The sequence below is a fragment of the Macadamia integrifolia genome, unplaced genomic scaffold (assembly GCF_013358625.1).
Source record: "Macadamia integrifolia cultivar HAES 741 unplaced genomic scaffold, SCU_Mint_v3 scaffold951, whole genome shotgun sequence".
Taxonomy (NCBI): domain Eukaryota; kingdom Viridiplantae; phylum Streptophyta; class Magnoliopsida; order Proteales; family Proteaceae; genus Macadamia; species Macadamia integrifolia.
Window position 1 is genome coordinate 134,367 of NW_024870594.1, and position 22,629 is coordinate 156,995.

A 22,629-nucleotide genomic window follows, 5' to 3' on the forward strand; every position below is an offset into this window, starting at 1 on the left:
ATCCCTTGGACTGTCAGTCCTTGGCCAGGACTCCAGGCTTGACCATGTCGGTTCCTGTGCGCTCTCCCAATCCTATCCCTGGTGCTTCGAGCCACTCCCTATCCCCCTTTGTCCATTGTCCCTGACGTTTCCCCCTTCAGTTTCCCTTCCATCTTTTCAGCCTGCTGCATCTCATTCGCCCTCTAAAAATCCTATATTGAGTAAGGTTCCTCACCAACCCTCCTCCCTCCCTCCTCTTATACCCCTTCCTCCCCCGTTTGAAATTCCTAGACTGCCCCTTGCTAACTTGGGCCGCTTTAAGAAGATAAGCCCTTCTTCTCATCCTAAACCTTCCCAACTTCCAACCCTTTATAACTCTTCATTAGCCCATTCCACCTCTCAGCACATCATTCCTCTTTCCAATCGGCCCACCAATGCTCTTTCCAACAGGCCCACCATTCCTTTATACTCCACCCACTCCAACCAACCCATCTCTAATTCCTTGGACCACCTTCCTAACAGGCCCATCAGACCATCAGACCTCCCTGGGAGCTTCTCTCTCGCCCAAACCACACTTGCATTGCTCCTCTAACCCCAAGGCTGCTTCGACCTCTGCCACACTACGTCTTCACTAGCTTATTCGGTTATTGTGGCTAAAGCCCCCTGCGCCTCCTCTTCATCTTCAACAAAAAAATCATTCCGCGTCCACTACAACTTTCCCTGGTAACTTGTCTGCTTCGACTACCTCAACACCACGTCTTCACCAACAATCGTCTCCTACCACCTCTACGGCTTCTTCGGTTACTGCAACTCAACTCACCAACTCCTCTGCTATTCTTCATCAACTAAGACATCCTGCAGCGTCACTCGGTCTCTATATATCGCCCGCGATCGGTCAAGCCTTGGTTCCTCTTCAGATTGCTTCACTGCGTCTTCTCATGTTGTAAAGGAGGTTGCAGAGAGAGATAGGCCTGAAGTCCCCCATCATGTTGGCACTGTCTTTCTTTAGGATAAGGCAAAGAAAGGTGTGATTGATGCCAGAGATTTGAGAGGGATTAAGGAAGAAACTTTTTATAGCAAAGATTAGGTCATCCGAATAATGTGCTAATAGGAGGAAAAGAATCCCATACTGAACCCATTAGGGCCCGGGGCTTTGTTGGATTTGTGGAAGGGGATGGCGGCCAAAATCTTATCATCAGAAGGGATGGCAAGAAGGGAAGGGATTAGATGGGCAGGGACAAATTTGTTCAGCAGGTTAGGAGGAAGGAGGGAGAGGGAGGATGAAAGAGTCTCTCAAAGTGGGAAACATCTTCAGATTTAATCTCAGAGGGGGAAGATATGACAATTCCAATGGAGGAAATGAGAATGGGAATGGAGTTAGAGTTGATGTGGGCTTTGAGAGATTTGTGGAAGTATGCAGAGTTAGAGTCCCCAAGCTCAAGCCACTTGATTCTAGATTTCTGGCGGAGAAAGCTTTCTTCTTGAGCAGGAAGAGAGGAAAGCTCAGAGGAGATTGCTTTTTCCTCCTCAGCAAGGGGGACGTTGGAGAGATCGAGCTGAAGTTGGGCTTGGATGGAGTCAAGCTTCACTTGGTAGTCTTTGACTCTCTCAAAAATGTTGCCAAATGTGGAGCTGTTGCAGGACATCAAGGCAATTTTAACATTTTTGAGCTTTTTAGAGAAGGAAATGAGAAGGGAAGAGGAGACAGAAATTAGGGAAGCCTAGGAGTATCTGACAAAGGGGAGGAAATCAGCATGAAGGGTCCACATGTCAAAGAATTTGAATGGCTTAGGCCCAAAGGAGATGCTGGGCTGCACAAAGAGAGAAATAAGGGAGTGGTCAGAAAGTCCTAGATGATCAAAGTAGGCATAGGAGGAGGGAAAGGAACTGAAACAAGGCTCATTGACCAGAACCCTATCCGATTTGCAAGAAATCCGGTCAAGGCCAGTGCGTCGGTTGTGCCATGTGAATTTTGGGCCAGACCATCGAAGATCATTTATGTTGTTGTCATTGATACAATCATTAAAGGGATCAATAGAGGAAAGATCGATCGCCAACTCGGACCACATTAAAATGTCCCCTTAAGCCCCAAGGTGCGAGGCCAGCTATAGGGGAAAAGGCATGGATGTCATCCCAAAGGTAGAGCCTATCATGGGAGCAATTAAGGGCATAGATGATGGAGAAGAAAGAGTGGGGGGAGCCGACAGAGGAGGAGAAGGAAAAGTGAATAGTGGAGGAGATAGGGGAGACATGGAGAAGCCGAGGGTTCCAAAGGATTCAAATATGCCCGGATGGGGAGTGGTTGTAATTGGAGAAAAAAGACCAAGAGGGGGCAACCGAGGCTAAAATGTAGGAGACATTAGGCTCTTGGATCCTAGTTTCCAAGAGGCAGCAAAGGACCGCTTTGGAGGATTTGAGGTGGGAACGAAAGGCAACTTTTTTTGTAGGGGAATGGAGACACCTGACATTCCAAATTATCCATTGAATCATTTAGAATGTGGATAAAAGGCCATTGATAACTCGGATGAGTTGGAGCCGGAATTGGAGGAAGAAGCCTGGGACTTAGACTTGGCCTTGGATCTAGTCTTACGGTTGTATTCCCTGAGAGGTGAGGGAAGGAGGGTGGCATGGTTCAATCCAACCGATTTAGCCAAAGTGTAGGAGCGGATAGGCTTGGAATTCCTTAAAGAGGAGCCAAAAGCCACAGCGGGTAGAGGGGGAGGGATAGGGCTCAGAGAGCTAGGGCCAAAGGAGGGGAGGGAGGGAGGAAGACAGAGGGTGGGGAGGGCTGGGGGAGGTGGCATCAGTTGGAGTGGGGGGTGATTAGTCACATAAGATGGGGGAGGGATGGTGGGGGGGGCAGCCAAAATGTGGACACAAGGCAGCTGAGTTACCGACACTATAGGGGAGCTCACTGTAGGAGCACAATGTCAAATAACTTGGCATCAGGAACCCGAGAGCCAGTAAATGCATGAGTCGTAGCCAATTCATTGTTGATGGGGCCATCTTCCAACATAGAGGCTAATACTTGATTGTAGGCCTTTGATGGGACCATAGTCAAATCCGAGGGCGAGTGGATGCTGACGCCTTCCAAGGTGGTGGTGGAAGCAATGAGGGGGCCAGGCCGGGACGAGGAGGTCATGATGGAGATCAATTACGGCAGCTGTGTGGACAGTGAAGGATGGCCGGAAAGGCCATCTTCAAAGGCGGTGTTGAACGAGCCTAATGAGGTCTCCATGTAAGCGACGGGAGGAGCTAATGCAGAACTGGGGTTTTAAAAAAAAAAAAAAACCTATTTGGTTCGCTTAATGACCCACCCAAATAAACATAAGTTATAAAGGTGAATGACAGAGTTGTAAATAAACAGATTACTTATGAGCTACTTGTGAGGTGGGGCTTAAGGGGAATCAATAACTATTTGGTGGGGGTAAACTACAAAACAAAATAGAAGTATGGGAGATGGGGAATTAAAACAAATAGGAGGGTATAATAGGAAATCAGAATAAAAGGGAGTAAAAACACCAAACTCACTATTCTGTTTGGGGGTTGTCTTCAACCTCTAGACAGCCACACCAAAGAAACGAAAAGAGGAACTCCCTCGACCTCTGTCACAGTTAGGTTTGATCTTCCAGGTGTAGGGTCCCTACCCTCAAACCTTCCAAAAGCACGAAGGATCTCGCGAAAGAACCTACCACAAGAAATATTGAAGGACCTGAACCTGTACCTGGTGGTAAACAGAGCAACAAACCCTTATCCTTGTTCAGTCCTCTCAAAGGGTGATGTCCTCAGGACTAAGCATCCAGGGTTTAGTTCACTTATGGGTAGGAAATGTTAGCCCAGAAGTTTATGTGGAAAGGAGCTGTATCGATGGACATCGATCCACTCTTAAGGTGCTGCAACTGCTGCCCAGAAGTTTATGTGGAAAGGAGCTGTATCGAAAGAGACAGATCCACTCTTAAGGTGCCGCAACTCCTGCCCAGAATAGGGATTCAACCAGCAAGAGGAAAAGAAGACGAAGAAGGAGAAGAAGAAGAAACGCAGGCGAAGAAGGGAAGAAGGTCAGGGAAGGGAAAGGAGAAAAGCACAGCCATACATCACCCAAAATACTCTTCAATTTCAATCAATTCTTCAAATCTGCCCAATATTGTCCAGCGATAAGAGAAATACATCTTAATAATGGAAACTTGTCTAATAGGAAATAAACTAAAACTGGAAATCAAAATACTACTCCTAAGTATCTACTTCTAAGACAAAGTGAATCAAATATTACTAATAGCAACCACCAACCCTTGCCAGACCAGAATACCGGTTTGGGTTGGTGATGTCTTGGATTAGGTCTCCATAGTGGGTCAGTTCGGTCCAACCAAGCCAAGGCATCTACATCAGAAGCTCTCAGGAAGATCGCAGCTGCAGAGGATGAGGACAACAACAAAGAGGAAGGCGAGCTGGTAATGACGCCCTCAAAGGTGGTTGCAAACGTGGTAGCAGACGAAGTGAAGTGGACATCAGAGTTGGAGATGGCAGCATAGAGGTCCACAGTCGGAGGCGGTTAGAGAAGACCAAGGTTTGCACCCAAGGAATTACCATCCAAGGGTGAGTTGGGTAAAGGAGAAGGGGAAGCGAATAGGGTCGGGTTTGGGTTCGGGTTCGGGTTCGGGTTTGGGTTCGGGTTCAGACCAAGAGGGTGGAGGGCTGGGCCACTGTGTTGGGCTAAGGCTGAAGCAAGAGTTAAAGGGACTGGGCCATGGGGAAGGAGGTGAATGTAGTGGGCTTGGGCTAAAGGGTCAAGAGGGGGAGATGGGCTAGAAGAGAGGATGTAGTTGGATAAGGCAGGTGGGCCAGGAAGTGGGGTGGAAGGCTGGGCTAAGGAGGTAAAGGTGTTGGATAGGGCCGATATCATGGGGCCCTTGAAAGGTAGAGGGAGGGGTAATAGGGGAGGAGACTGAAGGTTGCAACGAGTTGTGGATAGAGAGTATAGAGCAGTAAGAGCAGAGGAAGAGAAGGCATGGGGCAAGGACAGCGGTGGAAGAGAAAGGACGGAAGAAGAGTCAGGGGAAGGAAGCAATGGACAGAGGAACAAGGTGGAGGAAGGAGCTCTTGAATCGAAAGACCCAAGGGCAAGACAGCTAGAGCCATCATCATCACAGCCATCTGAACCAATCTCAGAGGTGGAGCACATCAGGGGAGAAAACTTGTTTTGTCCAACGGTTTGAAGGATGTTATCTAGGGGATCTTGTAAGATTTGACCATCTTCGGGATTTGCCCCATCAGTCTTGGGATCCACACCCATAGAGTCATTCGGATAGCCCATACGGCTGCAATTACGGTTCCTTCACCGGAGTCGATGACGAGCTCTACGGTGATGAATTCTTTCTGTGTTGGATATGGGTAATTCCTCAATAGTATCTGAAGCATTCTTGGACTTGGCAGAGCAATGAGATGTTTGGTGACCCAATAGCTTACACTTCATGCAGTGGGGGGCATCCATTCATAGCTAACCGCCTGTTCAAAATATGCTCATCATCTTCATAGATGGCGACAAAGGATGGAGGAGTACGATTAGCAGATATTTCAACAAATACAGGCATACGAGATGCGGTCTATAGTCTTGGTGCGAAGGTCAGAATATAGAAATTTTCCAAGGATCGATCCAACTATGCTAAGACCTTTAGCGCACCAAAAGTAGAGAGGCAGCAAAGGGAGAGCAATCCAGATTGGTATTGTTTTAAGGTCAATCTTGCTGAGGGAGGTGAATTTGTCCCATTTCCTGAGAAAGATTAGCTTCTTCCAACTTGCCAGGTCCCAGCTGCAAGAGCGGTTTGCTCGTCCGAGATATGTGAGAAATCAAACACGAACAGTCCATTTTCCAGCATAAAGGTGGAGAGCCGCCCTTTGATCCACCATTGTTTTGTCAAAGATGATTTCACAATGTGGAAAGGAGGCGACTGCCTAGAAAGTGACTAATGAGGCAGTTTGCCCATTTTGAAACTTCTGAAACAAGAGCGCCCGAGGGGCATATACCAACAGAGAGATCGTTGATGATAGAGGGAGGGATGAAGTGAAGAGTATGGCCCACCTGAAGGGAAAGGGAAGAAGGACAAGGGAAGGACAAGGGGAGAGGGAGGGAGCAACGGCGATGATGTTCCAGGGGATAGGAGTGGAGGGGGAGGAGGGCTGGAGAGAATATAAGGAGGAACAGGAATGCTCGAGGGAGCCAAGAGGGGGGAGAGGGGAGAGGGGAGGGGGAGGTGGACGTCGCCGGCAGGGTAAACCCCACCGAAGGCCGTTGGGAGGGGTTCAGTCATAAATTATTATCACTTAATCTGCTGCTTCTTAATAATCTCTCTAATACGGGGCCGGTGGGCCCCAGGAGGTCGTCCTTGGGAGCAGAAGCAAACCATCAAGTACCAGTCCCCCAACTTGAAGAAACAAAGGAGTGTTGAGCGAACTTTTTCTGTGAATCAGGCAGGATTTCGGTTACAAGCTTCTGGACTTTAGGAGCAGCGGTAGTTGCAGGTTCAGTTTTGTTGCAGGTGTTACTCCACATTACAGAGAAGAAGAGGGATGGTTAGAGATATCAAAGTTTGATAGGACTTGGTTGCAGAAAACGAGAAGAGGTAAGAGGAGAATGGAAGAAATAAAGTGAGAGAGAGATTGATATTGCAGGGAAGAAGGGGGAAGGGGATTCTCGTAAGGAAGAAGGAGAGAATAAGAAAGACAGGGAGGAAGGAGTCTTGTAGGGGGAGAGAGAGCAGCCACTAGGGCAGTTCTCAAGTCAATCAATTATTTTTCAGTAATCCCTTCTATAACTTGAGTTACATGCCTTATTTATAATAATCTAAAATTAAAGCTTCCAACTTAAAGTCAAAGACTAAAACAGAAATAAAATTCCTAAATCTAGACTAATAGAAATAGAAATAAAGGACTCAAATTGGAAACTTGTTACCTATCTAGAAACTACCTAAAATAAAAGATTGTGTTCAGATGAAGGCGTTAGACTCAATCAGCGATAGGATCGATAGGGGTAGTTATGTCCTATCGATACATGTTTTCTATATTAGGGCTGACTAGCAGAGTTCAGGGGTATTTTTGTACCTGTTTATCTGTTTTTGATATATAAATATTAAGGTCTAACCTACGGCAGCCCATTTTGGTCTAATCGCAGGTTATTACCTCACTTGGGAGAATCTTGATCTCGCCTCTCTCTCTTCTTTTCTTCTTCTCTTTCTCTTTCTCTGGTTTGGTTACAGGTTTCTGGGATTGTAACATGGTATCAGAGCCTCTGTGATCAAACCTTGGTTTTTCAGATTCACTCTCTGCTGATCTCGTTTTTCCACTGAACCCTTCTGGTGTGCAGCCACCCATTGCTGCATTTACTATGGATTAAATCACAGGGAGTGATTTATTTTATTTATGGATCGTCCCTTGTTGCAATGGTCGTAGTGAGTCTTTTTATTGTTCTCTCTACAACCCTACTTGTTCTCTTTTTTTCGTTACTCATGGCTGAGACCAAATCTACTACCCCTGTGACTACATCTGCTTCGGATAATGTGAATGTCCAGATTACCTCAATTAAGCTCAAAGGAAGTTCGAATTACCTACTTTGGGCTCAATCTATGAAGGTTTATCTTATGGTTAAAGATAAACTTCAGTATACTACCTCTGATCCTCCACTATCGTTTGATAAAAGTTATAATGAATGGATGAAGGAAAATTCTTTTATCTTAATCTTGTTGTGGAATAGTATGGAACCAGATGTTGCTACCAATACTATGTTCCACACTACTGCAAAAGGTGTATGAAATGATTTGAAGGAAACATATTCTCAGGAAAAGAATATGACTCGTATCTATGATATCTATGAGAATTGTTCTAGTTTCGCCAGTCTGACAAGTCTCTTCCAGAGTATTATAGTGCTTTAGGGGAATGATTAAAGAACACAATGTCTTCCAGCCCTTGACCACAAATATTGATAAATTGAAGGCTCAGCGTAATGAATTTTTGGTCTCTAAATTTCTGACTGGTTTGAATAATGGCTTGAAGGTAGTGAAGGGTCATCTACTTGCCGGCAATATTGTCCCTACACTGAATGACACTTATTCACGACTACAGCATATTACATCTTCCACTAAACCTGATCAGTCTTCCAAAGACAATTCAGCCTTCCTTGCCAACCATGGACGTGGTCGCGGTTGTGGGGGAGGTCATGGGTCTGCTGGTTGAGGTTTTAGTGGACAGCAGGCTAATCGGTCTTCTCACCAATGCACTTATTGTGGGAAGTCCAACCATACTATAGAGACTTATTGGGCAAAGCATGGCAAGTCAGAGTGGGCAACCCAGTTAGCCAATTATGCAGTGTCAGACGATGGTACTAACATAGTGTCTCCCACTGATACTAAACCGAGAACTTCCTCAGGAGATTTGTCTACTAGTCTATGTGATGACATTAATCAATTATTCAAGCGCTTGCAGACTCTTAACGCATCCTCTAATACATCCAACAGTGTGTCTACATCCTCTGCTACCTTGGCTCATGTAAGTACCTCAGCCCTTCTTGCCACTACTTCTACCCCTTGGATTATTAATTCAGGTGCCTCTGCTTATATGACTAGTAAGTCATCCCTATTTAAGTCTTTTTCTCCTAGTACCAACTCTACATCTGTTATTCTTGCAAACGATGCTTCAACACCGGTTTTAGGTCATGGTATTATCTCACCTACATTCACTCTATTTGTCGTTTGTGTTACATATTCCCCAATTTCTATTAAATCTCCTCTCTGTAAGTCAGTTAACCAGGTCATTAAATTGCTCAATAACTTTTCCTTCTTATTGTGTTTTTCAGGATCTTCACATGAGGAAGACGATTGGTGGAAATTATCTCAACTGTGGCACTCCTGCTTCTTATGCTACTGCTACTGCTACTGCTACTGCTGTTGGGGATGTGACTCCTTTCCAATGGCACTGTTGTTTAGGGCACTTGTCTTTGTCTAGGTTGAAAATTTTATTTCCTAGTTTGAAGTCTGTGCTTAATTTAGAGTGTGAAGCCTGTGAGTTGGGAAAGCATCACCGTATGTCCTTCCCATCTCGCTCTGTGTTTCAAAGTCCGTCTTTATTTTCTTAAGTCTATTCTGATGTTTGGGGTCCTTACAAAGTCAGCAATAGATTTGGATTTCGATATTTTGTGACCTTTATGGATAATCATTCTCGTCTTACATAGTTGTATCTGTTAAAGGATCGATCTGAGTTTTTATCTGTATTTCAAAATTTTTATAATGAAACAAAAACTCAGTTTGGCATTTTAATTAAGATTTTTCGATTTTATGATGCTTTAGAGTATGCCCAAAATGATTTTTTTTTTTTGTGCTAACCATGGGATGATACACCAAACTAGTTGTGCTTATACCCCATAGCAAAATGGGGTAGCCGAGCGCAAAAATTGGCATCTTCTCGAGGTAGCTCGAGCTATTATGATACATATGCATGTTTAAAAAAAAATTTGTTGTGATGGGGTTTTAACTGCATGTCATTTGATTAATCGCATGCCTTCCTCAGTTCTTTCTGATCGGTCTCCCTTTTCTATTATGTTCCCTAATCTGCCAAGTTTTCCTGTTCCTCCTCGTGTCTTTGGTTGTGTATGTTTTGTTCATAATTTACATACACAGACAAATAAATTATCTCCTTGGTCCACTAAGTGCACTTTTTTGGGTTATTCACATACTCAGGAAGGGTACAAGTGCTATAATCCTGTTATTCTGACAATTTGTTAGTGTCGATGTGTCCTTTTTTTAAGGCACATCATTTTTTTCTCCTCAAGCATCCCAATCTGGGATGGAGTGGAACTCTCCAACTCCACCCATTCCGTCTCTCATTCCTTTTCCTGACGTTTCTAGTGCCAGCGACACACCTCCCTACAGGCTTATCAGTGCAAGAAGAAGCTTGGACAGCCTAGTGCTGATACCAATACTCCAAATGATTCGCTCCCTCCATTGCCGCCTTCCTCTAGTGAAGCTCCTATCCCTCCTATGACTAATGACTTACCAATCGCTCAACGTAAAGGTACATGCTCCTGCACACAAAAATCTATCATTGTGTATCCTATTGATAACTTTGTTTCCCTGTCTCATCTCCCATCGACCATCCATGGTCTTGCCTTGTCTCTTTCTACTAACACCATTCCCCGATCTCATATTGACGTCTTGCATTTTCTGGATGGAAAGCTACCATGGATGTCGAAATGGATGCTCTCTTGATTCGTGCTACCTAGAGTCTAGTAGATTTACCTCCGGGTAAGGACTTGGTGAAGTGTCGCCGGTTTTACACTATTAAGTATCACTATGACGGCTCTGTTGAGCAGTTGAAAGCCCGTCTGGTTGCCAAAGGGTATACTCAAACATATGGGGTTGATTATTTTGAGACCTCCCCGGTTGCTAGGCTAAACTCTGTTCGCCTACTTATTTCTCTTGCTGACAACTTTGATTGGCCTTTGATTCAGTTGACATCAAGAATGCCTTTTTTGTATGGTGATCTACAGGAAGAGGTATATATGAGCAACCTCCTGGTTATGTTGCTCAGGGGGAGAATAGAGGCCGTGTGTGTCGTTTACACAAGGCTATCTATGGCCTTAAACAGTCCCTTCGGGCATAGTTTGACAAGTTAAGTACTACCATACTAACTTGTGAATTTTCTCAATGTTATTCTGATCACTCTGTTTTTGTTCGTCGCAGAGGTAATAAGCTGGTTGTGTTGATTGTTTATGTGGATGATATTATTCTTACTGGCAATGATGAGTATGAATTTCTGAAGTGAAGAACTACCTACAGCAGCACTTTCAGATCAAGGACTTAAGTCAGCTTCACTATTTCCTCGGGATTGAAGTGATTCGATGTAAGAAGGGGATCAGTTTATCTCAAAGGGTTTGGTCGATCCATCGTAGTGCTACTACATCACTCTCCAAACCTGCAAATTTGAGTTTCACGAAGTGCGGATCTGATTGTTCCTACTGAGGGATAAACTCAACCTATGTTTGGCCTCAATCCAGCCCTTGGATTAAAAGAAATTTCAGTTTTACTATTTTCTGAAAATTCTATCTCAGATTTGAATTTCTCTAATTACTCTGAAACTATCCAACTGTTCTTTCTCGTCTTCTGAAGGGTGTTATGGATTGAATCCTAGAGTTCGACCTTCATCTGAGAATATTGACTATGCTGTTGACTTTGGGTTGACTTTGGTAATTCAACTCTGTTCTTTAGATCCTATGGCGAGATTACGTCCTATTGATTGTTACAGGTCTAGTCTTGCATTACCTCATTTCCATATCTTATTCTAGGAATTTTGTCAATAAAGCATAGACACTAACTTGCTATAGTACCAAAGGCTCCGGAACTTGTGAATTAATAAAATTAAAAAGCAAATTTTAAGTATTGAATCACTAGAAAATGTTCATTGACAGGAATGTTGCACAGAAATTCCTTGCTGGAGTTAAAAACCCGACATTGTGATAATGAGAGTGATTCTGAAAACCACCAAGTTCAGTATCCCCCCTGTGTATGTTGGTCTCAGGCATAGTCTTTGTCACAACCTGCAAAGTGCAAAGCAACAAAATGAGAACAAAACACACTAGAAAATTTCAATTTGCTGCAGGAGATCCATGAGCTTTACCTTGAAAACAGCGGGTTCATTCATATCATTCCATATTCCATCAACACCATTAGATATGAATTCCTTCACTAACTTGCCCCACCACAACCGAGTTTTTTCTTGTGTAAAATCAGGAAAAACACAAGGCCCAGGCCAAACCTCCCCTAAAGAATGGACAGGTAAGTTTAACGCACTTAAGAATAAGAATCCACCACCAAAGTAGATGCTACAGAGAACTTACCAATAAATGGTGTTTCGTCTGCTTTTTGAATCCAGACATCATTTTCAGATCCACTATCATAAACAAAATAACCCTCTTCATGTTTAATACCAGGGTCAAGCATCCATATTGCTTTGAAACCATTACGATGAAGGTCATTCACCAAGGATTTTGGATCAGGGAAGCGCTCCTGTAAAGAAATTCCAATAAATGAACTATTGTGGATGTATAAGACTATCTCCATTGGATATCAACCAAGAACCACTGTTGAATGCCATTTTCATGATATAAAAAAGTTTTTTTGATATACCAGGAAAAGTAATGTACATCATATAGATAAATGTTTAGAATGAAGAAGCATGAATAATAAGTAAACATGTGGATAAGAAGATAGGACATATATACTACAATTACCAAGATGACCATAGTCCTTTGGACTCTATTAATCATCAGGATCAATTGAACTGCTGATCTAACAACAGAAGTAACAAGCCAATTGTAGGAACCCTAACCTGCAACCCACTAAAACTGTCAATAACTACAATTCAATCTGATTTCTCTACATTTGAAAGAGTCCATTCTTTGTGGAACCATATGAACAGAAGGGATTATCCAACAAGAAAAGGGTAAGCCCCATATGTCAGTGGGTTATTTGGATGACACAAGCCACCAAATTAGACATGTAGCCTTCCGAAGGTCCCCATCAAACCAATGGGTCAAAATTCCAAACCATCTTGTCAATGTGACAAAAAAGTAGCATTCATACACATTCCTACAATAGGCACATAGGAATTCATTTTATTATACAAAAATAGTTGTGTGTCCTCTCTGTCCTCTGTGTCTATTCCCCATACCTGGTAGGAAGCAAGTTCAGATTCACAATGGCAGGCAGCTATGGTTGAGGAGATGCAAGCTCTAAGGAAGAATGGCATATGGGATCTAGTGTGTCTTCCCTCATGGAAGAAGATTGTTGGTTGTAAGTGGGTCTTCACAGTTAAGCAAGAGGCTGATGGTATAGTGTTTCCTTACAAGGCTTGACTTGTTATCTAAGGAGAATCCGGTCGATATATGCATTGTTCCTAATTGTGAGGTGACCGCGACAGAATTGGAGTCTACTACCATCTGCAATAAAGATTCTGGCCTCGACCAACGCAGGATTATGGAACAGAGGTTGACTAGAGAAGTCTCTGCATCAGCCTACTTTAAGGAACGTGACATGGCACAGGCACATCACAAGGAGTTAGCTATCTCCCTAAATGCTCCTATAAATGCTGCCAATAAGCTATCCGTGGACAACTATTCAAAAAGAGGCATGTCTCGATGAAATTTGCCCTTTCTTTTGGAACAAACAACTCCCTACTGCAAAGAGATGGCTGGGAACAACCAAAGAAAATTTCTCTTCCAGCACAGCGAGCTCAAGTTCCCCTTGATTTACATAAAAAAACAAATGGAGATAGGGGTTAAGGAAGAAGCCAAAAAGGATGGTGGGAGTTCGGCTATCACCAGGTCTTGATGAAATTTTTTCCTCGACTATCTGGGGGCTAAACTCTCTTGAGAAGCAAAGAGGAGTGAAGAATAAGCTAGTTGAAAAATAAATTGTGCATTCTTATGGAAACAAAGGTGAAAGAGGAAAATCTAACTAATGTCTTGTCTTCAATTAAACAAGGGTGGACCTTTTGTAAAAATTTTCAAAGGGAGACTCCCACTCGCGTTTGGGTGGGATGGGATGATTCTCATCTTCAAGTGGTGGAGGTTAACCAGTATGCTGGGAGCCACAGTGGAGCTAAGAAAGGGGAGAGGACTCATTAAAAAATAGTCTGAAGCAGTCACCACAGGCATGGTTTAATATGTTTGTGTTCTTATCACCTTGGTAGTTAATCATGATTGGCCACTCTTTCAACTTGATATCATAAAAGCTTTCCTATATGGTTACTTATGCAATGAAGTATATATGGAGCAACCTCCAAGGTATGTTTCTCAAGGGGAGAATCCACAAAAAGTTTGTTGCCTTTGCAAGGAAATATATGGTTTGAAGCAGTCACCACAAGCCTGGTTTAATAAGTTTAGCAAAGTTGTATCTGGCTGTGGATTCTTGTAGTGCCATTCTGATCATTTTCCATTTGTTCATCGTCAAGACTTCCAGATAATTATACCGGTATGATATCACTATTTCTACAATTTCCCATCTAATATGGAAGATGTAAAAGCCTACATTTCAGATGAATGAAGTGGGGGTTCTCCAGTATTTTCTGGGAATTGAAGTTGTTCGTAAAAAAAAAAAAGTAACAGTTTATCTGAAAGAAAATATGTTATTGACCTTTTAACTAAAACTGGAATGTTGAGTTGTAAGCTTGTTGATATACCTATGGATCCCCATCAAAAGCTTGGGACTAGTGACAAGAAGGAATTTGTAGATAAACATCAAAACTGATGATGGTTGGTAAAATCATGTATCTAACCATGACCAAACCAGATATTTCGATAGTTGTTGATTTTATCTGTCAATTCACGGAGTAACTTGGCAGTCTCATTATGAGGAAGTGTGTCATAGTCTCAAGTACCTTAAGGGTGTTCCAAGAAAGGAACTTATTTACAAACATCATGGCCATACCATAGTCGTCAAGGCATCGCCTAAGCTCCGCCTTGGCGTCCAAGTGGTTTGCATGGGGCTTAGGCGACTATCGCCTTATTACACTATATGTCGCCTTATAGTTTTTCATCAAAAAAAGAAAAAAGCAAACCTGCACTTAACATCCAGCATGATAATGACTCTACATAAGTATATTAAGCAGGCACTTTTCATAATAGAGAAAGTAGAAAGATTTAAAAGAAGAAAGGAACAATAGTGCCGAAGAAGACCATCATGGGTACTACAACAAAAAGTTAGAAACAACTAGAGAAAATACCTGGTCAAAAGTAAAACAACGAAAACCATCCATGTAGTCAATATCCATCCATATAACATCACAAGGTATACCCTTCTCTCTAAATGTCCTGGCAATCTGCAAGTGAAAAATGAAGTCAAGATAGAGATACATCTAAACATGCAAATGAAATAAATGAACCATTAAAGTGAAGCATAGAAATGTACAAAGAAGCATTTTACAACCAAAAAAATACAGTACTATACTGCTTTTGCAACTACTAATAATAACAATAATAATAATAACTAAGAATAATAACAATAACCAATAATAATAATTACGTTTAACCAAAGATGCCCTCCTTGTGGAATCTAAACAAGGACCACATAGGTAGTTTTTGGCCTAATAACAACTTTTTCACCAAAAATAAAAAATAAATAAAAACAATAGAAAGAAGTAAACAATAAAGTTAATAATTTGGGTCTAATGCCTTGTAGTTGTATCTGAATCGAAACATCTCAGAACAGTGGTTAGAATTTAAGGAGAGAGAAGAGAGTGCAGGCCTTGGTGCAAAGGTAAGGTTTCTCCATTGTGACCTAGTGGTCGTGGGTTCGAGTTGGGAAACATCCTCTTAGGGAAGTAGGGGTAAGGTTGAGACAGAAAGCTAGAATTAAATTGTTGGATCTAAGAGACACAAATTTGGCCTAGGTCTATGAAGCAAGAACCAACACCAATTCCATGCCTATGTGATGCGGATCCGAGTTCCAAGAATAGGAATCGGATCGCTTAAGGGCCCACCAGGATGCTCAATAAACAGTAGCAATAACCAACGGCAGATTCGTAATTAAGTAGAGCTTCAACTAGATGGCAAAACTGTAATTAAACTCAAGTTTCAAAGAGAATGGCAATTCAATAAATACATAGGAATTTCAAATAGTGGCAAACTTGTAATTTGTGAGTATTTAGAACCCCTTTAGAATTAGATGATTGGCTTAGGACACAAAGGGAATTAAATCAAAAGGAGAAAGTTGATTCTGAAAAAAGTAAAACAGATGAGGGGTAAACTGGAATGATAAACTCAAATCAGGACTTTATTATAATATCAAGAAATATAGGACTTAAATGTAAAAAAGAAGACCTTTGCTTCTTCCTCACGATAAACAGAACCAGGGTAAAGGAGAACCCAGAAATCGATCCAGCCGCCTTTCCAAGGTTCCAACCCTCACAAAAATCTAGGAACAGGGTCATTTTCCCCAACCATGGTGAATTTAAGCTTCCAATCTTCAAACAGAGGAGCTGAAGCATTAACTACGCTGCTACAGTCAAGACTAGCGCAATTTGCAAAACCATATCTGGTTTTGAGTCGATTCCTCACAGCAGATCCAAGCTTTGGAGTTAATATTATAGGGTGTGAGTCACCTTCAAGGTAGCACCCTTCGACCTAAATCTCAAAGTCAACCGGTAAGAGACGGGTTCAACAAGCTTCCCTTTAGTGCTTGGTGTTACCGTCCGGCAGAGAAGAACAGTAACCAGCAGTTGTAAACAGGGAAACAAAGAAGAAACTAATGGAGATGAAGAAGAACTAAAGAGGAAAATAGGAGAGGGAAAAGAAGAGATTAGAAGATTTCAGAGAAAAAAACTTCAAAGTGGGAGAACAAGCTTCACGGCAGCCATACCATTCACTCCAAAATTCAATTCTTCAAAAACCGAGTTTCCCTAGTGGATTACAAGGCTATAAAAAAGAAAATCAAAGCATAAATTGAAAACAGAGTAAAAATGGAAACTAACCTACATAGCAACTAAAATAAAAATCAAATTTAAATAAAAGACTGTCAATCTAATTTCTAACCAATAAAGGAAAGTAAATAAAAAACCCCAAATCAAAGAGATCCCTTCCATCACCTAACTGCATCACTATGCTTATTGCTCCAGATGCCACCCAGGTTCAAAATGTCATGAGATTAAATTAGTGGCCATTGACTATTTCAGGAATTTTCTCAATCCTAACTTAAGATAGACTTCCCCCATCCCAGAAGGTCTCATCAATAAATTTATTCCTAGCAACCTGGTCAGTATGCTTGAAGCTATTCTATGGATGATGAAGTCAGGTCTACCATTCTCTCCCACAGATCAAACAAAGCTCCTAATCCAGACGCTTTGAGTATGGGATTCTTCTCCTCCACGTTGGATATCAATAAAGATAATTTAATCAAATCAGTTAAGAGTTTTTTCTATAATCCTAGCCAGATCAAAGGGATTAGTTATACATTCCTTTGTCTCATCCCTAAGAAAGAGGGTGCAGAGTCTATAAATGAATTCACACCCATCTCTTTATGCAATTTTTTGTATAAATTCATTGCCAAGATTCTCACTAACAGACTCAAGCTTGTGATTGATCCTCTTGTGAACAAAAAACAGTCGGCCTTCATTCCAGGTAGAAGCATCAGTGATAACATTCTCCTATCTAATGAGAGTTTGACAGGAAATCCCATCTTAGATGGGTTTTCCAGTGGTGTTCGTCAACTGGATATTCCAATGCATTGCTACCACTCACTTCTCAGCTTTGGTCAATGGCAGTGGGGCATGTTATTTCTCTCCATTTGGTGAGGATTCATCAAGGGTGCCCCCTATTGCCTTATATCTTCACCTTGGCTATGGAAGTTCTCTCTAGAAGCATCCAATTTTCACTGATTAACAACTCATTTCCCCTATTCCAAAGTGTAAGGCCATCAAGCTTACTCACTTTGCTTTTGTAGATGATTTGATGATTTTCTCAAAAGCCAACGGTAATTCCTTGGAGTCTATTATGCATTGTTTGGAGCTCTTCAAATCTATGTTTGGGTTTCACATCAATCTAGATAAATCTCTCATTTTTCTGGCGAGGTTTCCGAGTCTATCAAGGCCTCTCTTTTTGAAAAGACTAGGTTCTCCATTGCTACCTCCCTAGGCAAGTTTACCTGCTCATCACTGTACTCCTATGCTTGACCTTATTAGAAAGCGTCCCCAACTATGGAAAGCAAAACTCTTATCTTATGCAAGCTGATTGGAGCTTATTAGATCAGTCCTCTAGTCCTCTTACATTTATTAGTCAGCATTTATGAGTTGTCTAAGTCCGTTATATCCAAGGTGGAATCTGTTTTAGCTACTTTTCTTTAGAAAGGTTCTGAATGCCCCAGATTCCTTTGCCTCTAAGTTGGTTTGCTATTTGTCTCCAAGAAACTGAAGGTGTCATGAGTTTGAGGCATATTAAAGATGTCAATTCTACGGGTATTATCAAGCTGATCTTGAAGCTAGACCCTGCAATGGAAGGAGCAGCCTCGTGCACTGGATAAGCCCTGCTTTCTAGAAAAAAGAGAGGAGATGAGAGAAGAGAAAGTAGAGAAAAGGAGATCCATTGGGGAAAAATTTTACCCTCCTCAACTTCACTCTTTGTGGATGACCTCATGATCTTCTCGAATGCCGACCCCACTTCCATCTCTTCCATCATCTCCTCCCTCCACCTCTTTGAGCTTCTCTTTGGCCTCTGTATAAATCTCCTTAAATCCAATCTCTGTTTTCCGAAGTCTCTGATTCCTACGAAGCCCACCTCCATGAAATCACTGGCTTCACCAATGGTTTCCTCCTAGTCAAATACTTGTGTCTTCCACTTATCTTTTCCAAGCTTTCTACCCATCCCTGCTCCCCTATGCTGGACCAAATGAGGAAAAGGCTTCAACCCTGGAACGGAAAGCTCCTCTCTTATGTTGGTCTCCTGGTTCTTATCAAGTCTGTTCTTCAACCCATGTATCTTTATTGGACAGACATCTTTGTCCTTCCTACTGTATCTCCAAATCCATTGAGAACCTCCTCTACTCCTTCCTCTGGAAAGGTACAGACTCCTCCAAACTCCCCTACCCTTTGAGTTGGGCAAAAGTTTGCCTACCTAAATTTGAAGGAGGTCTGGGTCTGAGAAAAATCAAAGATGTCAATACTATGGGAATCCTCGAGCTCATTACAAAGACTGCTTCCAAACACAGCTATATATGGGCCTATTGGGTCTAATCCTTCCCCCTAAAAAATGATTCCCTCTGGACTGCTTCCACCCCCCTTTGACTCTTCTTAGATCAAGCGTAAAATCCTTTCCTCTAGATCTATTGCTTTAGGAGTTATTTCCTGCATCATTGGCAATGGATCCTCGACCTCTCTCTGGTTGGACCCCAGGCACCCCTCTTGCATCCTCTCCATGATCACCAATAGGATTATCTACTCTCCGACCTGAGTAGATCTTCTAAGGTTGCCTCTATTATCAGTCAAGGTGATTGGTCTTCCTTTGACAAGAAGAAAATGAAAAAAGGCCCCTCCCTGGGCCTAATGGTTTTAGCATGGGGTTCTTTTCCTCTTATTGGCATATCATTCGCTCAGACCTTATCAATGCCATTAGAAGCTTCTTCTTCTGCCCCTCTCAGATCAAAGGTGTTAATCACAATTTTGTGTCTCATCCCCAAGAATGAGGGCGCCATCTCTATGCCTGACTTTTGTCTCATCTCCCTCTACAATCTCCTTTATAAATTCATTTCCAAAATCCTAGCTGGATTCAGCATGTCATTGATTCTCTTGTCAGTGCAAACTAATCAGCCTTTATTGTTGGTAGAAGCATTGTTGACAACACCATCCTTTGTCATGAGATTCTCCATAGGTTTGATGGGAAATCCCACTCCCCTGCTGCCCTTCTCAAAATCGACATCCACAAAGCTTCTAATTCCATTCATTGGGATTTTATATCCTCTGTTCTCACCTAAATGTCCTTTCCTCCTAAGTTCATCAACTGGATCTCCTGCATTTCCTCCCCCCTCTTCTCTGTGCTTGTTAACGGAAGTCCTTCCGGGTCCCCTCCTCTGTAGGCATCAGACAAGGTCACCCTCTTTCACCTTTCCTCTTCTCTCTGGCTCTTGAGGTTCTCTCTAGATCCATCCTATCCTCCATTGATCTCCATCTCATTTCCCCTATCCCTAAACGCAAATCCCTTATGCTTACCCACCTCGCCTTTGCCAACAATCTCATTATCTTCTCCAAGGCTAATCAATCTTCTATCTCCTCTATCATGTCCTCTCTTTACATCTTCCAAACCCTTTCGGGCCTCCGTATCAATCTCCTCAAATCTACCCTCTTCCTTATGGGCATCTCCCCCTCTGACCAAGCTAGGTTTCTCCTTCTTACTGGCTTCTCCCAGGGTTCTCTCCCAGTCTAGTACCTATGTCTTCCTCTCATTTCTTCTAGGCTCTTCTCTCATCATTGCTCCCCCCTGATTCACCAAATTCGGAAAAGGCTCCAGCTTTTGAAAGGAAAGCTCCTATCCTCATAGGTCGTCTTGTCCTCATTAGATTGGTCCTCTAATATTTATATCTCTACTGGACCGGAGTCTTCTCCCTCCCCTCGTCCACTTCCAAAACCATCAACACCCTCCTCTCTTCCTTCCTCTGTAAAGGTGTTGACTCCTCCCGCTTCCTCAGGCCTGTTTGTTGGGACAAAGTCTATCTTCCCAAATCTGATAGTGGTCTTGGCCTTCGTAGAATCCCGGATTTCATCTTCGCTTCCATCCTTAAGCGCTCATTTGGAAGATCGCCACCAAGCATATAAGCATCTAGGTATCATGGGTCTATTCCCACCCCCTCAATCAAGGCTCCCATTGGACTGCCTCCCCCTCCCATGATTCCTTTTGGATTTGGTGGGTGTTGCTGCCAAAAAAACCCCGCGAGTTGGTCCTGCACAAGCACAGACGGCGGAGGCCAGGAGCTTTGTCCGAGGTTAGTCCTCCGACGCTCAAGTTAGGGTCGGCCACACAGTTTTAAGTAAGGGAGTAATGGTGAGGGTCTGAATGCTTACCTTCTTCCTTCCTCTCGGCCTCCTTATATGGTCCTTTGGGGCTAGGGTTTTTTCTTATCTTTTCCTCTGTCCTTCTCCCATACGGCCGTCCTTCTTGTGGGGAATATTCCCCTCATGCAAACGACGTGATCGAGCGTGATTGAGTCCTTGGAATCCTTATCTGATGGACGACACGTGTCTTAGGGGCAACACGTGTCCTTTCCCCACCGAGAGATCAATTTGGTTGTATCAGGAGCCCCCTTACTCCCACTAGGAGTTTCTTCCTGTGGGAGTAACCAACTTTTTCGCAATCACCGCTCTTTTCTTCATCACTTCCTTTCTTCCTCTTTTCTCCCCTTTTTTTTTTTTCGGCCTTATTCCTTCGGCCTTGGCCTTGCTGGCGACCGAGGCCTACGGTCGGCCGAGGGAAAGACCTTCAGTCGACTCGGCCATACTTTGAGCCCCCTTTCGAGGTGAGGACCCTCAGTCAGGTCCGTTCGGCTTTGGCCGCACTCCCAACCGAGAGGTGAACCTTCGGTCAAGTCCGTTCGGCCTTGGCCAGACTCCCAACCGAGAGGGGGACCTTCGGTTAGGTCCGTTCGGCTTTGGCCGAACTCCCAACCTAGAGGGGAACCTTTGGTCAGGTCCGTTCGGCTTTGGCCGAACTCCCAACCGAGAGGGGGAACCCTCGGTCAGGTCCGTTCGGCTTTGGCCGCACTCCCAACCGAGAGGTGAACCTTCGGTCAGGTCCGTTTGGCCTTGGCCAGACTCCCAACCGAGAGGGGAACCTTCGGTCAGGTCTGTTCGGCTTTGGCCGAACTCCCAACCGAAAGGTGGACCCTCGGTCAGGTCCGTTCGGCTCTGGCCGCACTGCCAACCGAGAGGGGAACCTTCGGTCAAGTCCGTTCGGCTTTGGCCGAACTCCCAACCGAGAGGGGGACCTTCTGTCAGGTCCGTTCGGGCACAAACCTCGAGGCTTCGTACTCTGACGTGGCGACGCCATTAATGCTCGGGTAGTCGTACCGTCTTTCTCCCCATCTATATAGTGTGGGGGGCCATTTGTGGGGCACTTTCCTTTTCCCTTCGGAGAGCTTACCTTCGGCCTCGGTGTTCCCTTCGGAGAGCTTTCGTCTTCATCTTGACTTCCCCTGGTTTAGCGACACCTAAAAAAGTAAGTGATGTCTTCCTCATCGGGCTATAGCCCATCGTCCTCCGAGAGGACGAGGCCAAAACGTAGGCATAGGAGTCCAGGGGAGGTCCGAGGGATGTCCTCGGATTCCACTGACTCTCCCTCCTCCCGCGACTCATCGTCAGCGGCCTCGCCGTCGGGGTCCGTGGGTGGCTCCAATGGCGCAGGATTCAGGGAGAGGGTGCTCGATTCCCGAGCTCAGACCCAGGAGCCCTTAGAAGTGGAGGCTCTCAACATCGTCTCCACGATGGACGAGCCCGAACTGGAGGAGCTGAGGGCCTCCTTCGGTGTCTCGGACGCTTTCGAGCTCCGTCTACCCGGACCATCCGACCGAGCCAGCTATCGAAACTCCGAGGAGCTGTGCTTGTATAAGGAGGCATTTAAGGCCGGCCTTCGGCTGCCCCTCCACCCCTTCTTCACCCAAGTGTTTTGGCACTATGATGTATGCCCGACCCAGCTGACGCCGAACGGGTGGCAACAAGTGCTCAGCTTCGTCATCTTCTTCGTAAGGCACCAAAGGCCCCTCTCCCTCCCCCTCTTCATTAACTGTTTTCTCCTTCAGGCCTGCAAGGGGCTTTCGGGTTGGTATTACTTTTGCCCCCTAAAGGACCTTCGGCTTCTAAAGGGTTACCCGACTTCCATCCACGGGTGGAAGGAAAAGTTTTTCTTTGTGAGGTCGTCCGAGGGGGTGCCCTTCAGGCACGGTTTGGGATATCCTGGACCTTAGGGAGGTGAACTCCGCCCCTGCCCTATTAGGGGCAGACGCGGAGTCGTTGGCGATGGCGAGGCGGCAAGAAGACTATTCTCCAGTCGAGGCCGACTGCCTCAAGTCCGACGCCATACTCTTCAGATTTGGGCTTAGCCCGGGTGAGTTAGGCTAGCCCCCGTTTGCTTCCTTC

The 22,629-nt window shown here is 44.0% G+C and overlaps 1 protein-coding gene across 2 annotated transcripts in view; it reads right to left on the reverse strand.

Annotated features, from left to right (window-relative positions):
* The window catches only part of LOC122070590 (alpha-glucosidase 2), a 156,834-nt gene that overhangs the window by 95,535 nt on the left and 38,670 nt on the right, over nucleotides 1–22,629 (reverse strand). For both annotated transcript variants that reach the window (XM_042634788.1, XM_042634787.1), the window contains exons 7-10: nucleotides 14,743–14,838; nucleotides 11,858–12,026; nucleotides 11,638–11,780; nucleotides 11,471–11,557 (exon numbers count right to left, since the gene is read on the reverse strand). In XM_042634788.1, coding sequence (XP_042490722.1) covers nucleotides 11,471–11,557; nucleotides 11,638–11,780; nucleotides 11,858–12,026; nucleotides 14,743–14,838 — 495 coding nt within the window. The remainder of the gene's footprint in view (nucleotides 1–11,470; nucleotides 11,558–11,637; nucleotides 11,781–11,857; nucleotides 12,027–14,742; nucleotides 14,839–22,629) is intronic.